Here is a 15,646-nt window from a genome sequence, read left to right on the forward strand (position 1 = left end):
ATGACAGGAGATTTGGTGGAGGTATTCAAAATCACAAGGGTGTCTGACAGAGCAGACAAGGAGAAAACTATTGCCATTGGAGGATGATTCCTGAACCAGAGGACACTGATTTAAGGTCATTGACAAAAAGGAGCAATGGCAACATGAGGAAAAGCAACATGTGGGTTGGAATGCATTGCCTGAGTGTGGTGGAGGCAGGGTTTTTGAGGCTTTCAAAATGAAATTAGATTATGTGAGGAAAGATTTGCAGGGCTGTGGGAAGGGGTGGGGGGACTGGCATTGGGCAAACTGCTCCTTCAAGGGGTCAACATAGACATGACAGGAAGAATGGTCTCCTCCTGCGCTGTAATCATTCAATGGCCTTCTTTAAAAACATGCTTTTCCCCACTTAGTGTTCCTGATTTTAATCACATGGTTTTGGACAATTCAGCTGAATTGACAGTATCTCAAAAAAACTAAGCAGATTAACATCAAGTCACCAGGGTATCCTTGCGATTTTCTAGCAACTAAGTATAAACACCAGCTTGTCTCTAGGAACAAGTCTATCCATGAAGGTATAATCCAGAAAAATACTTTAGAAGATGGCTAAAATTTTTTTTTAGAAGAAAATTTGAAATTCTATCTTGAAGCAAAGTTTTCATTTCATTCTCAGGCTGTGGGTGTTTCCAACAGAGCAGGTATTTGTCATCCACTCCTTGTTGCCCTGAGAAGGTTGTGGTCAGCATTTGTGAACTTCTAGGAGCAGTTTCATACAACTGAATGACTTAATAGGCCACAAGAGGGCAGCTAATAGTCAACCAAGTGGTGTTTGATAGAAGCCACGCACCACTCCAAACTGGGTTAAGGATGGCAGCTTTTCTTTTCTAAAAGGACATTAACCAGAGTTGGATATTTAAAAAAGGATCCTAATAGCTGATGGTCTCTTTTCCTGATTCAGCTTTATTTTAAAAAATAAAGTGATCAAACCATGTTGTTATTTCTTGATTTCTGTTTAGCCCTCAGGCTTACCAGTCCACAGTACTTTGCCCTACATTATGCCAAATTTGCACTAGTAACCTTGTTTCTCCTACCCCAGCAATAATGAATTCCCAACCGTACCCATATCCTGTGGGACAGAATCAGATAAGTGGGACATGAGATCTGAAAGATAAATTTTACTGAACTTCTTTGGCACATCTATCAAGAGCTTGGAGTTGAACTGAAAGACTCTTGTTAATGGCTTGAACTACTTACTTTGGACATATGGTGTGGTTAGATAATCCCTGTTATTAGGGAGTAAAGCTTTCCCTCTAATCCAGAGCTGCGGCAATTTGCAAGCTAACTATCTTCAGAGCATCAGCCAAGGGATGTTGTTTAAATGACGGGGTAAGGGCTCTCCAATTATAACAGAATGATAGCGAAGTCTCAAAAATCCTACAAAACAAGCAACTGATTATAAACATCTTTCTAACATTGCTAGTATGTACAGACACAGTGCCTTATTTTCCCAAGAATTGAAAGCTCTGTTCTGCAAAGTCCCAAAAAGGGAGGAAAGTTAACTTCCTTCAAAGATGGTGTTCGACAGAATGGAGCATCAAACACACAGCACAACTGTAAGGGCAAAAACAATGGCATACCAGTGCTTTTAAAAACATCAAAAAATGGTTTTAAGGATGTTATTTCAGCAAGAAAGACTGCAAGTCATGAGGTGTAAAGATTAACAAAAAAAGAAACAAGTTAATAGATCTAGAACAGAGGTTCACAAACTTTTTGCTGCATGTTCTTTTCAGAGTTCTGTGTCCCTTGCATGCGCAGACCCCTCTAAGAAATCATATTTAGCATAGAATAAGATTTTCTTCCCGCTAACATACTTGAGACAAAGTAATAATTCCACAGTGCCCACTACTACATAAACCAAAGTTAAAAAGAACTTGACTCGCTCTTATCTTTGCGATTAGGGCGTCAGATTCGTAGAATCAGTTTTAAGTACAAGTCGCTCTTTATATTTAGGCACATTTTAAATCCTTAACAGTTGCCTTTCAAGAACTAAGTTTCTCAAAAAACGGATCAGAACACTGACCATTCATACTAAGTAAAATTAGGCTTTTATTAGCCCCAAAAGGAAACTTCATTGAAGTATTTGTAACCGATTCAATTTTAATATTCATAACTGAATAGTAAAATATGTACTAAGCCCATATTGCACAGAATGAATAAAATCTCTCGTTTCCCGCTAAGACTTGCAGCTATATATAATTCCGTGTTTTAAATTCTCTTGCATTAGCTTTGTCCTAAGTAGGAAATTCATATTCTACTGACTGTGGTGTAGAACACAATCTGAAGGGGATAGAACAGAGGTGGACCTCTGTTTTGCTGTTAATCAGATATAATTATCTAACGAGAGCAAAGTGACAAGGAGCACCTGCTCTGTTCAGAATATGTGGTCTCAAGCTGCACTCCTGGCCTCATCATATTGCCCTTCTATTGCTGCAACTATGGACAATGACACAGCAAAAGCTCTTGCTCATGGGGAACTGTGAATGGTCCTGCTTTAATCTAAACCAGGAAGAACACAGAAGGGACAAAGCCAGCTGCAAAACAAATTCAATTTAACCAGCAATCTGAGAGCAAGGGAATGGGATAGACAGGAGCTAGTGGCTACCCAGATAAATAATGTACCAACTCCTCACAGGTAACTGAAATGCACCCGACACAGTGCACATCATCTCCCACCTGTCTCTACCCAACCCCAAATGGCAGTTTGGAAATCTCTGATCTAGAATCAAGAAAAAAAATAAAGAGCAAGTTAAAAGTGCTAGACAAAGAGGCAGGAAGATCAAGAGGTGTCATGGCATTTATTGAAAGCATGCTACAATTAGAGGAAAGATTATCAAGGCCATACAAGCAAGTACACACATTGAAAGAAATGGAACACTGTATACAGAGACATGCAATAGACAATTAGAAAATATTTTTTTAATATTTCATCATCTCTGCATTAAAAACAAATCATCTTAACAGAAATGGAATCCATTTTGTTTCTTCCACATTGACACAAACTGCTTTACAAATGAAACCTGGTACTGTTGCTTATCAAAATATACAAGACAATCAATGTTTTCATATAAAAACCAGTTTGTACTTCTTCTTGTTCCCAAAAAACCTCAGATTAAAAAAAAGTTGTTACAAATATTTACAGCATTTTCATTGTCAGCTGAACATTCTTACAAACTCAAAAAAGCAGGAATTTTAAGAACAGACCAAGTACATGAATGAGTAGGGAGGAAAGCACTACACACCTGCCAACACTTCAATGCTAGAAGGGTAAGATTTAAGAAAAGCAGCTTGAAAGAGAGGTTTAGGGATTCCACGCAAATGTTGCAACCCTTGCCTGAACTGCACAGGTGGGAGCTTCCCAGCTACAATGCATATCTCAAGCCTAGTTATACTGCATCTCCAATGTCACCATCACCCCACTGACTGAAGGCAAATGAAGTGCCTAACTGGCATCAGCTCAGAAAGTACACCATTACATACCAGTTGGGGTGTTTCTCCATTGTTGGTGCTGTACCAACATCAGTCCAGTTTTTAAATTCAAAAAGCAAATTCAGGTATCCCACAATGCCAATCAATTTAAGTCAGCTGACTTTTCCTCTTCAGTCACAAGTGTTAGAAGCTGGTTTGACTATATTTGCCTGCGAATGGAAGAGCTCTGTCTTAACCTGTTCAGCAGACAGAATAAACAGCTTGTTAGATCACTGCTGAGAATGCTACACCACAGTGATTGGTATTACAAAACAAGAGGTATTACACACTAATGTTTTAGGCTTTATACTTGTGGAATGGTAAATGAAAACACAATTGTAACTTTGGGAGAGTTCTGGCTCAGGGCACCATAAACTGTGAGGAATTACTGTGCGATTCCTAACAACTGTTTTAAGATGCTTCTTTTATGAAGTGAACCTCTGGTTCCATGCTCAGCATGCGGGAGTTGACAAATCCAATTCAATGTAAATTAGTGACCTTAAGGTATTTTCTCCTCAAGATAGGTGCAATCAAAATGAAGCACCCCATAACGAAAACAAAAAATTGTTCTTCTATTACTCACAATCTCCCTCCTTTAAACGTGAAACTACATTCATAATAGTTTTCTATTTTAGGCCTAAATATAGTAAAAGGAAAAGATCAAATTGGAGGGAAGAGAAAAAAATGATTAAGACTATTGAAGGCACATAAACTTTGGTCCTGTTTTGGTTTTTCTCTGAAACCCTGAAATAAAAGCTCATGTTTTCTCTACCTTATCATTCACTAATATTTAATCCTTATAGCTTCTGTCAAGTGTCTTGGAATTCCACCTGAATGGTATTAAAGAGTCTTGTATTTAATAAATCAGTACAGTTCTAACCATGGTTTAGTTGCAGCTTCGCAAAGTCTGTGCAGCTCTGAAGTATTTTCAGAATGGATGGAAGAGTTAAGGACATGTTTTCTAGACTGGCAGTTAGTCCAGTGAGCATTCAATAAAACAAGAAAGGCAAACATAAAATGCTAGATATTTAACTAGGGAGTCTAATGAAACAAAAGGGAAAATCCAAGAGGACTTTCAAAAGTATCTGCAATGAAACATTCAAAAGCCTAAATTCCCTCAAAACAACAGCCAATAATAACAATTAAACATTTGTAAAATTAACAGGTAAGTTCACACTACAGATCCAAATAAATGAAATATTTAAGATAACATATAACAAACTTTTAGCACACAGATTGGATACTTAAATCATTTAGAACCTTGCAGATATTCAAAGGAAAATCAACCTCGGGCATTGCAGTTTTGAACTGGTTATCATATTTAAAATTCAATCAGAGCCGCAGCTTTTATACGGCATTTCTGCAGCTCTTGGATGATAGAGAAAATGCAGATTTGCACTGTGCCCGAGAAGAGGAAGGAAGTTTGCACTTTCATTCCTGTCTGTGTACTAATTGGTAATATAAATCAAATTAGTTAGCAACTGTTGCAACGCTGAAAAATACGCAAAAGTAAATTTACCTAAATCTACTAGGAGAAAGACTCCCTTTGAAAGAACCCACAATACATGTACTGATGAAACCTCAGGAAAAGCCTCTAATCTATCTGATTATAAGCACGTAATAAGGCACATAATTAACAAGTACACAGTAAATATGAAACTGATAATTTCTTTCAGATTATATTTTAGTGGCATGAAAACCCATGATGTTTAATTCTTCCTCCCCAATATTATCAAAATAATTTGCTTAAAGTGTGTCAAACTTAGATATAGACCTGATTTTTTTCCCTCTCCCCCAAGATTGTAAACTTCTCTTTAAAAAGAAATTTTCACTGAACCAGTTGTTAATAGCAGGTGAATGAAGACCAATTTATAGCTGCGGACTGTTTGCAACAAACCCGCATCTTTCAAAAATTAGACAAAGAAAATTGGTATCGATTGAAACCGATGGATAAACAAAAAGAAGGATCCCATCATCACTGTTGTGTTCCACTTAAAACATCATTACTCTAAGCATCTCTTGCAGGCATAGTTGGTCATTGGTACTTCAGTCTCTGTCTGAATGCTAGTTTACCACATTGTGTGGTCCCAGTCTATAGGGAAAACAGGAGAGGAATTAAATCGTAGATTTAGAAAAGGAAACTCTGAGATGGTGGTTTTCTCCAAGGTCATGATTGTGAAGATCAATGAGAGCCTGGATGGCTTCTTCAAGACTGTCTAACTGGATAAGGGCCATCTTACGGTCCTTCCTGCAATACAAAAGACAAAACAGGTTTTACAACAATTTAACTGCTAGAGATTTTTAAAAACAATGGAGGACAATGGAATAAAAACTAAAACTGGCTGAAATGATCCTGCCTGGAAAATCAAATCCACAAGCACCACGCAATCACTGAGTCAGAGAATGAGGCAGTTTGAAAGTGGATACTAGACTCATTTTGAACACGATTACTTGACAGAAAATTCAATTTAGTACTAAACATCTCACAAATGGAAAGTCTGCTTTAATCCACAATTCCTACTTGCTTTAAATAATAATTTATTTCTGGAAATAAATATACATTTTTAAAAATGTAATGTCACTCATTCACTCTCCCTTCCATCAAGGCAATAGAGTTTATACTGATTGTCTGAAAATCATCTGATTGTAGCTCACAATAGAATGCAGTGTGTTCTTAACACTCAGAACATTGCTACTCTAAGATTACTCACTTTTGACATTCCTATCAATCTTCCCTGTTCCACCATACAAGGAGGCCAACTGTGGTCTGCACCTTTGGCTTCTCTTCCTGCAGAGGCAACACTTAGATCCTATCAGCATGAGATAATGTTGAAGACCAAATGGATTACCTCTAGATGGAGGCTACTGCTCATGATTAAAACATATTTTATTGTACTGTAATCACAAGTACTGGACTGATAGTCACATGGCCTTGACGTGTCAAAGTAGCATGACCTCAGTAGAGTGCAGAGCAGCAAAGTTCTCAGATGCTTATTGCTGCAGTGGATCCAAGGTTCTATTCATCAATCCACACCTTCACTGCTGAGTTTTTCATTTGTTCTGTCTAATCATTATATCAAGAATTGGACAGGTAGTGGGAAGTGATCCCACATTTGTGTACAACTGAGCTACCTCAAAATCTGCCCTCATTCCATCAGAAGGGCATTGGTCAAGGTTCTTAAGTGAACTACAACTGGAGAGCACAGTTCAGTGTTGCAATCACTACTCAAGGAGACCATGTCTATCTAACAGTAATGATCCTGAGACAGAGAATATGTACTGGATCAGTGCAATTCAAACAAACTCAGCTTCAAAATTTTTTCTGTATGGGACACATGATTTTTCTGAAATTAGGTAAGAGCATCTTTACTGCAAACCAGATTAATTAACTCATCCCACTAATAATCAACAGGGGCAACAATGCACATTAGACTTATTTCCATGCTATAACTTGACAACAAAGTTTTAGGGCCTCAAGTACTTACAATTCAGATCAATGATTTGGATGAAGCAACCAAATGCATGGTTGCTAAATTTGCTGATGACACAAAGAAAGGAAAGTAAGTTGTGAAGAGGACATAAAGAGTCTGCAAAGTGACATAGATAGGTCAACTGAATAGGCATGAAATTGGGAGATAGAGTACAGAGTACAATGTAGGAAATGTGAACTTGAACATTTTGTCAGGAAGAATAGAAAAGCAGCACATTATTTAAAAGGAGAGTGATTAGAGAACTCCATGTTATGGAGGGATCTGAGTGTTCTAGCATCTGATATCAACAAGTAATTAGGGAAGCAAATGGAATGTTGTAGTTTATTGCAAGGAAATGTAAAAACAGGAATGGATTACTATAGCGATGCAGGGCTTTGGTGAAGCCAAATCTAGAGTTGTGCACAATTTTGGTCTCCTTATTTAATTAAGGATATGAATGCATTTAAAGCACTTGGGGTGGTGGGGTTTAAATCTTATGAAGAAAGGTTGGGCAGGCTACCTGGGTGGTAGTGGGGGAGGAGACAGTAATCTTACAAGGTTGGACAGGCTACTTTGTACCCACTAGAGTTTAGAAGACTGAATCTTACATGTTTCAATAAGATTCTGAGGGGATTGTGGCAGGGTGCATGCTAAAGGATATTTTCCCTATGTTCCTCCCAGAGAAATTAGCATAGGGGACAGTTTAAAAATAAGTCACCTCTCATGCAAGGTGGAGATAAGGAAGAATTATTCCATCAGAGGGCTGTGAATCTTTGGAATACACCTACACAGGGCGTGGTGGAGGCAGAGCCAATGAATATTTTTAAGCCAAAGGGAGATCAATTTCTGACTCAGTGGTCAAAGATAATCAAGGGTAGGCAGAATGTGAAGTGGAAGCCACAATCAAATCAGCCATGATCTTATTGAATTTGTATGTCTGTGATCAAACAGTATTTTACAACTATTTTCACAAAGCATTGAAAGAGGGGAGATGAATATTCAATGGACATTTTTTTAGGGGTGGGACTGAAAGAAGTCTGTTAATGCTCGTGTTGAGGTAATCAGCAATTGCAGCAAATTAGTGCTTAAAATGATCATGCCATCCTTGTACCTTGCTCTCATATTTCAGCAAGTTGCAAGACCAGAATTCAACTGTAAATTAAAGAAACAATGCGCTACAGAAGTATTATATAATATTCCATGCTTGACTGAGGAACAAGTTTGTCCAGCCCCATGTCTTATTAAATTGAGGCCAATTTGCAAGTCAATTTTCTTTACATACCTTTGCTTCATAATCTCTTAAAGTATACCTAATGAAAGTTTTAGACTGACTGTGCATCTGATTTAAGATATTAAGCAAACATATTCAATTACACCATGCATTCTTGTCAAAATGTATTTTTTCTTTACCCTAATGTGTTATATGGTCAGGAGATTTTGCCATTTTATGGAACAGTTTTCAATACAACATTTAGGACACTTATAAGAACATAAGAAATAGGAGCAGGAGTAGGCCATCTGGCCCTTCGAGCCTGCCCCGCCATTCAGTAAGATCATGGCTGATCTGTCGTGGCTCAGTTCCACATTCCCGCCCTCTCCCCATAACCCTTAATCCCCTCTCTTACCAAAAACCCATCAACCCCCTTCTTAAAAATATTTAGCGAGGTAGCCTCCACCACTTCAACAGGCAGAGAATTCCAGAGATTCACCACCCTTTGAGTGAAGGAGTTCTTCCTCAACTCTTGCAACATAAATCACAGAGGATGCATGGATCAAAAAAGAAAATAAAAATGCTACATCTGGTGCCCAGGCATCACACTTGAGCATCAATGCAAAAGTGCCAATCACATGGTGCCTCACATTTACAAGCTGATGCACTGCTCCCAGACAGATATTATAGGTTTATAGTTTGATACAACGCAAATCATTTTGTCCATTCAGGAGCATCCTTAAGGGCACAGTGAAGGTTAGCTTCAAAATATGTACAGCATCATAACAATAGTATTATGTAATAAATAAAGGACTGATAACTTGGAACAGTAAAATTACCCCTCTGTATGAAAAGGCAGATATCAACAACAATTAACTGCTGAGACTTCTGCAATGATGTTAACCCAGCATTATGTGAGATCAAACTGTTGCTGGAGATATAAAGCAAAAGTGGACTTACAGGAAAAACTTGAAGCCTTTCACGGAGCATCCAGTACTTTCAAACAGATTCCTCAAATCGTCTTCTGTGATTGAAGGTCTAAAGAGATGCCAGAATAGCTCTTTACAAACAACACAAAGCCGACAATTCACTTTTAATCTATAACAGATCAGACTTCAACTACAATACTCTAGAAATTATGGATATCATGGAGAGGAACATAAAAAAAAGCAATGGTCTTTCACTCTAAGGGAATTACAATCCGGGCTCAGTTACACAGCGTTATGCTACTGTTACTGTATTAACCAGTACCTGACGAAGGGGCTAACCCGAAAGCTAGTGAATTTACTATCAAATAAATCGGTTGGACTGAAACCTGGTGTTCAGACTTTTTACTGTGTTTACCCCAGTCCAACGCCGGCATATCCACATCATGACTGTATTAACCATCCAAATTCTTCAGATTTTACATGCTGACTGTAAAAGAAATTGTGCTTTCGACTTCAACTACTTTGAGACACAATACCATAATTTGCACTGAGAGAAATGCACACAAGTTTTTAATGGAGGAATGGAAGTTGTTAGCAAAGCAACACCTAGCCCACCCTCAAACCATTAAATAAACTGAGCACAGTAACAATGATTATGCTATTGAGCTAGCAGTCCAGAGGCCTGGACTAATCAGAGTTCAAACTTCAGCACAGCAACTAGGGGATTTCATCAGTTAAATTTGAGAATTAAAAGCTAGTCAATAATGATAACTATAAGGATTGGGTTGCTGTAAAAAACTGATATGGTCCTTTAGCAAAGGAAATCTGTCCTCCTTAATTGGTCTATGATTCCTGGTCTGCAACAACCCTGGTTGATTCTGGCTGGAAATAAAGTACTCTCCAAAATGGCCTAGCAAGCTGCTTAGTTGTACAAAACCACTGGGACCAAGTGTAAGAATAAAAGCAGATGGACAACTGGGCATTCGTCAAAGCACTAAACTCAAAACTTGAAAAAGTGTCACAGTCCTCTTTGTTCATACCTAGGAGCCTATGTGAAAATTGGGAGAGTTTCCCCACAGACTAGTCAAGCAACAGCTGACAGTCACACTAAAGAATCATGCTTTTCAGTCAATGCCCCAGGCTCATACATAACCACCCTGGTACAGTGGTATATAGTCAGGAGGCAGTGGCACTGGAAGCCTTTAATATTGGCTGTAAACTGCATGAAGTCTCATGACATGGGATTAAACATGGACAAGGAAATTTCCTCCCAATTACCACCCACCACCAGCTGAGAAATTAGTGTTTCTTCACATCGACTACCATTTGAAAAAGTAACAAGGGTAGCAAGAACACAATGCATTCTGGCTGGGTGGCATCAATGTCCATTATCAGCAGTGGCTCAGAAGTACTACCGAATCCTGAGGAACATACCTGCTAGGTAATGAAAAAGGAACATCTATTTGATCTCTAACTCACCCATCTACCTGGTGCAGACACACCTGAACAGGACAGCACATGCAAGGACTGACCACCACATAGTCCTTGTAGAGACAAAGGCCCATCTGCACACATAGGACACCTTCCATTGCCTTGTGTGGCACTATGAGCTGTGTGGGATAGGTTCAGAACATATCTAGTCGTTTCAACCGTGGCATCCATAAACTGCTGTGGGCCATCAACATTAGCAGAACTGTATTTCAAAACTGCCTGTAATCTCATGGTACAGCATATCCTGTTTGACCACTGCCACCCAGACAACAGACCAACCCTGGCTCAATGACGCAGGTGCAGTACTTAAAATTGAGATGCCATACAGTACATGACTCCATGCATATTGAACAGGACATCACTTCCACTGGGCTAAACTGCACTTCAAGTCAGGTTGTTTAGACACAAACTGACTGCCAGTCAATATAAAAAGATAATGACATTTTTTCCACCTGCATAAAAACTTTGCAAAAGACTGCATGAATTTCTTACATATCAACCACACAACGTATTGTTAGATACATAATTATTTCTCAAATCAATAGATAATGTCCCTATGTTCAGTTTGCTTTAGATTAAAAAAATGGTTCTAGCTGCCTTCTAGTCCTTGATGAGAACTTCCATTTTCCTGAAGTTACTCACGGAATGTTGGAGAGATGCAAGGTAGACGATGGAGGGAAAATATTTTGGAAGTTCTTTGACCCAGGTTTCTTGAAGCGATGGAGTGGTGAGCTGCTGTAGTCCTTGGTTAGACCCTGGTCCTCCTGGCCTTCCCGAGGAAGCTGAACCATTTGATGTTTTGACAAAGTCACACGCAATACCCGGCCATATACCTTCTGGCCATTAAGATGGCTCATGGCTGAGGAGAAAAGAATGTTTGTGCTTGTAAGTCAACTTGCAGAAAATTGAAGGATTCTCAAGTTGCCTCAGTTCTTAAGCCAAGAGTGATGGGTCTGTTCCTATGCAGCTAATATTTCAAATCAACTTGAAAATTCATGTCCCTCTTAATGTAATGGATTTTGCAAAAAATATACCAGAATTGTTTTATATTAATCTGTATTTTAATCTTCTAGTTACAGCCTAAAGTGGAACGAAAGAATGGAGCTTGCACTCATCTTGTACCTTTTACCTTAATAAAGTCAGCTACTCTGACCCCCTAGAGGGCACAGCCTCAAGATAAGGGGGGGTTTTTTTTAGAACAGAGTTGAGGAGGAACTTCTTCACTCAAAGGGTGGTGAATCTCTGGAATTCTCTGCCCGTTGAAGTGGTGGAGGCTGCCTCGCTAAATATTTTTAAGATGCAGGTTGATAGGTTTTTGATAGGCAAGGGGATTAAGGGTTATGGGGAGAGGGCAGGAATGTGGAACTGAGACACGACAGATCAGCCATGATCTTATTGAATGGCAGGGCAGGCTCGAAGGGCTAGATGGCCTACTCCTGCTCCTATTTCTTATGTTCTTAAGCTTCAGATTCAACTCTGTGCTCCTACATTAACTACTCTAAATGTAAACAATGACTTGCACACTGCATATGATAAAGAGAGTAAAAACATGGCTGATTTGATCCAGAGTAGCAATCAAGATGCTACAATTACTCTTGCAGCTCCTTGATTAGAGAAAAGGACATTGGCAAAGGCTAACATTCTCAAATGTTATCTACTGTTTCAAGCAAAGATTTGAAAAACTTCACTGTGATGTATATAAGCCAAACAGCCTCCCAATGTCAACAATCACCCAACAGCAACTACTTGAGGGAATCCAGATGTTTTGTAGAGGTGGTGAGGTTCTGGTGAGCAGCAATACTCCAATTAGGGAGAAGGTAAGGAAAATAGGCAGGCAACTTAAATTGTGAACTACTTGGAAAGGACATTGATGAATTAGTTTATGAACCTTACCCAACTGAGCTTGGTTTGCATCTGCCATCTGTATTAAGGCATTTTCTTTTTTATTGAACAAGATCTTCACACGATGTACATCACCATAAACTCCTTCAGGATGATCAAACAAAAACAAAAAAGTTTCAATTTCACTGAAATACGAGACATAGTTCAAGTGATAATTTAAAACAAAGCAGAGTATAGACAGGACAGGATCAGAGCAGGAAGAAAGGAAAATAATTTTCAATCACTAAAAAAAAGACGTGTACACATTAACAAATGCTACACTGCAGAAATAAAATTTCATGCATTTTAATATTTAACGTAAAATTAATTGATAGCATAGATGTGAGATCCTGTTGAATGAAGCACAAACTTAAATGCAAACAAAAAAATTCATTGTAAAATAGCAGTGGAAATGACAACATACCAAAGAGGATGAACAGCCAGTGAGGTGAAACCTTCTGTAGTAGGGGGAAACAAAACAAGTCAGCACAAGATGGACCGGAGACAAACATCATCAAATCGCCCGCATCGAAGAGTGTTTCAGCATTACAGTTGAAGGCCATTTTGATCCATCGAGCATTCGATTTGATCACAAAAAAAAAGTATAGAAGGTTCAAATGCAGATTTGTCGTTTTGGGGACGTTTGTTGGTATGGCAAATTTTGGAAAAATGATGGAATTAGTGAAGCAGACAGTGAGGAAAAAAGAAGAAATATTATAAAGTCAGTAAAATATGTGCTCAGAATGAGTTTTGCCAAAAAAAGGCATCTTACCCTATCCTTCATTTTTATCCCTCCACAGCCCACTAGCAACTCAATGGATGCAATCAACAATTTTTCTGAGTCAAATCACTGACATGATGCAAAAATGACTCAACCCCATGGCTGCTCTGTTTTCACTCTATACACAAACGAAATTCACCATCTAGCAAAAATCTACGGGCAGACATGAGAATATGCCTCTTGCATTTAAGTTCCTTTCAGAAAGATTTCTGCTAACTTAAACAAATGGTAGCATACTTTTGAAGGCTAGAAGAATGACAACGAGCCTTTATTTGGCAGAAGGATTATGCTTGGATATGGAGACAAATCTATATGAAACAGAAATGAGAAAAGTCCATTACTTTTCTCAATACCTGCCACACAAAGCATGTTTGGTGGAAAGGTTTCAAATTCCAATGCTTAATAAAATTATTCCAGCATGAAGACAAGACATTTTAATTGCAGTTGCAGTATTAAAAATCATTCTCAATTTGAGAGTAATGAAAATCAGACATTTAAATCAAAAATAATTGTTGACTACAATAGCTTGGTTGAACTATTAAGTCATGTGCAAAAAATTTGGTCAAAATTTTTAATGCACAGAATGTATATTACCGACATTACATAAAATCAATTTCCTTTAAACTATTAAATTGCATAATATGCACTCATGACACTCAATTTGAGCACTAAACAGAACAAAGCAGCCCTCTTGGTACCTCATCCACGAACATTCACGCCCTCCACCACCGACACACAGTGGCAGCAGTGTGCATCATCTACAAGATGCACTGCAGGAACTCACCAAGGCTCCTTAGACAGCACCTTCCAAAACCATGACCACTACTGTCTAGAACAAGGGCAGAGATACATGGGAACACCAAAACCTGAAGGTTCCCCTTCAAGCCACTCACCGCCCTAACTTGGAAATATACTGGCATTCCTTCACTGTCGCTGGGTCAATATGCTGGAACTCCCTTCCTAACAGGGCTGTGGGTGTTCCTATACCACATGGACTGCTGCGGTCAAAGGTGGCAACTCACCCCACCACCTTCTCAAAGGCAATGAGGGATGGACAATAAATACTGGCCTGGCCAACAATACCCACATCTCATGAATGAATTTTAAAAACTTGAGTGCTGTAGAAATATCTAATGCATGGATTATAACAAATAATTGTTATATAAATATACAATTGCTTCACTGAAGTTGAAAGTTAGAAAACTATTAACACCATAGTATAATTAATCTTTGATTTTATAAACTCATGAGGGCCAACTAAATACACAGTTGATGCTTTAAGCATAGGAAATCCCTTCCTGATGTTTGACCTCTTTTCTAAACTAAATGCATGTTCTGGCTATAACTACAATAAAGAGAAGTTTGTAGTAACAATAGTTAATTGCAATCAGACTTGACAGTAATAGAAAAGAAACACTATAATGAAATAAAAATTGTATATAGCATGGATTTAACATACATTAAAAAGTCAAAGACACAAAATATGAAAGTACACAAGGATAATGACAAGGGTGTGCAATGAAAGGGATGAATCACAGTTGCCTAGTTATTTAATGAGAACTTATGGATTTTCATTTAGGATAGGGATAATTATTTATTACAGAATCTCAAAGTTCACTATTAAACTCTTCACCCAAGTTTTCTTTTTGTTAAAAACTCTGTTTAGATTCAATAAGTGGGGGAAAAAGCGTGATTTAATTTGTTACAAATGCACTATTGTAAGTATTTTGCCTCGTCTACAATCAATGTATAAGTTCTCCCAACAGCAAGAGCATCCAAGGACAAGGCCCATTCTTAGGGAGCAATAAATACTTCAATTTGACTGGCACTCAGGCAACACATTCACACACTAAAGCTTTCATGACACAGTTGTTAGTGGCTTGTCACTCTGTAGTGCTTTAATATGTTGGTTTGATATCAAAGAATCCCGACAGTGTAGAAGGAGGCCATTCGAGTCTGTATTGACTTTGATATATGATTTAAATTTTAAGATATAGCAGCAGCCATTCAGTCCCCGAAGCCTGCTCTGCCATTCAATATAATGACAGGTTACTCCACTTTCCTATCTGACTCCCTTAGCCTGCCTTGAAGATCAAAAATCTGCCTAACTCAGCCTCGAATATATTCAATATCTAAGCTTTCGCTGCTGAGAGGAGAATTCCAAGACTAATAATCCTCAGAGGAGAAATTCCTCATCTCATTTTAAATCTATTCTTAAACTTTTCCAGATTTTTTTCAGGAAAGGGAAACATCTTGTGCACCTATCCTTTTCAAGCTCCACTCAGAATCTTACGTTCAATAAGATTATCTTTTGTTCTTCTAAACTCCAACGAGTATAGGCCCAGATGCTCAACTTTTCTTCAAAAATCAACTCTTGCAT

The 15,646-nt window shown here is 38.3% G+C and overlaps 1 protein-coding gene across 3 annotated transcripts in view; it reads right to left on the reverse strand.

Moving 5' to 3' along the window:
• Positions 1-2,815: 2,815 nt before the first annotated feature.
• Positions 2,816-15,646, reverse strand: part of ptbp3 (polypyrimidine tract binding protein 3) — an 89,706-nt gene continuing 76,875 nt past the window's right edge. For all 3 annotated transcript variants that reach the window (XM_080188430.1, XM_080188428.1, XM_080188429.1), the window contains 5 exons: positions 12,910-12,943; positions 12,498-12,590; positions 11,247-11,463; positions 9,145-9,222; positions 2,816-5,752 (listed from right to left, as the gene is read on the reverse strand). In XM_080188430.1, the coding sequence (XP_080044556.1) occupies positions 5,620-5,752; positions 9,145-9,222; positions 11,247-11,463; positions 12,498-12,590; positions 12,910-12,943 (555 nt within the window). In that variant the 3' untranslated portion in view covers positions 2,816-5,619. The remainder of the gene's footprint in view (positions 5,753-9,144; positions 9,223-11,246; positions 11,464-12,497; positions 12,591-12,909; positions 12,944-15,646) is intronic.

Source organism: Carcharhinus amblyrhynchos, chromosome 5 (genome assembly GCF_965287045.1).
Source record: "Carcharhinus amblyrhynchos chromosome 5, sCarAmb.v2.hapA, whole genome shotgun sequence".
Taxonomy (NCBI): Eukaryota; Metazoa; Chordata; class Chondrichthyes; order Carcharhiniformes; family Carcharhinidae; genus Carcharhinus; species Carcharhinus amblyrhynchos.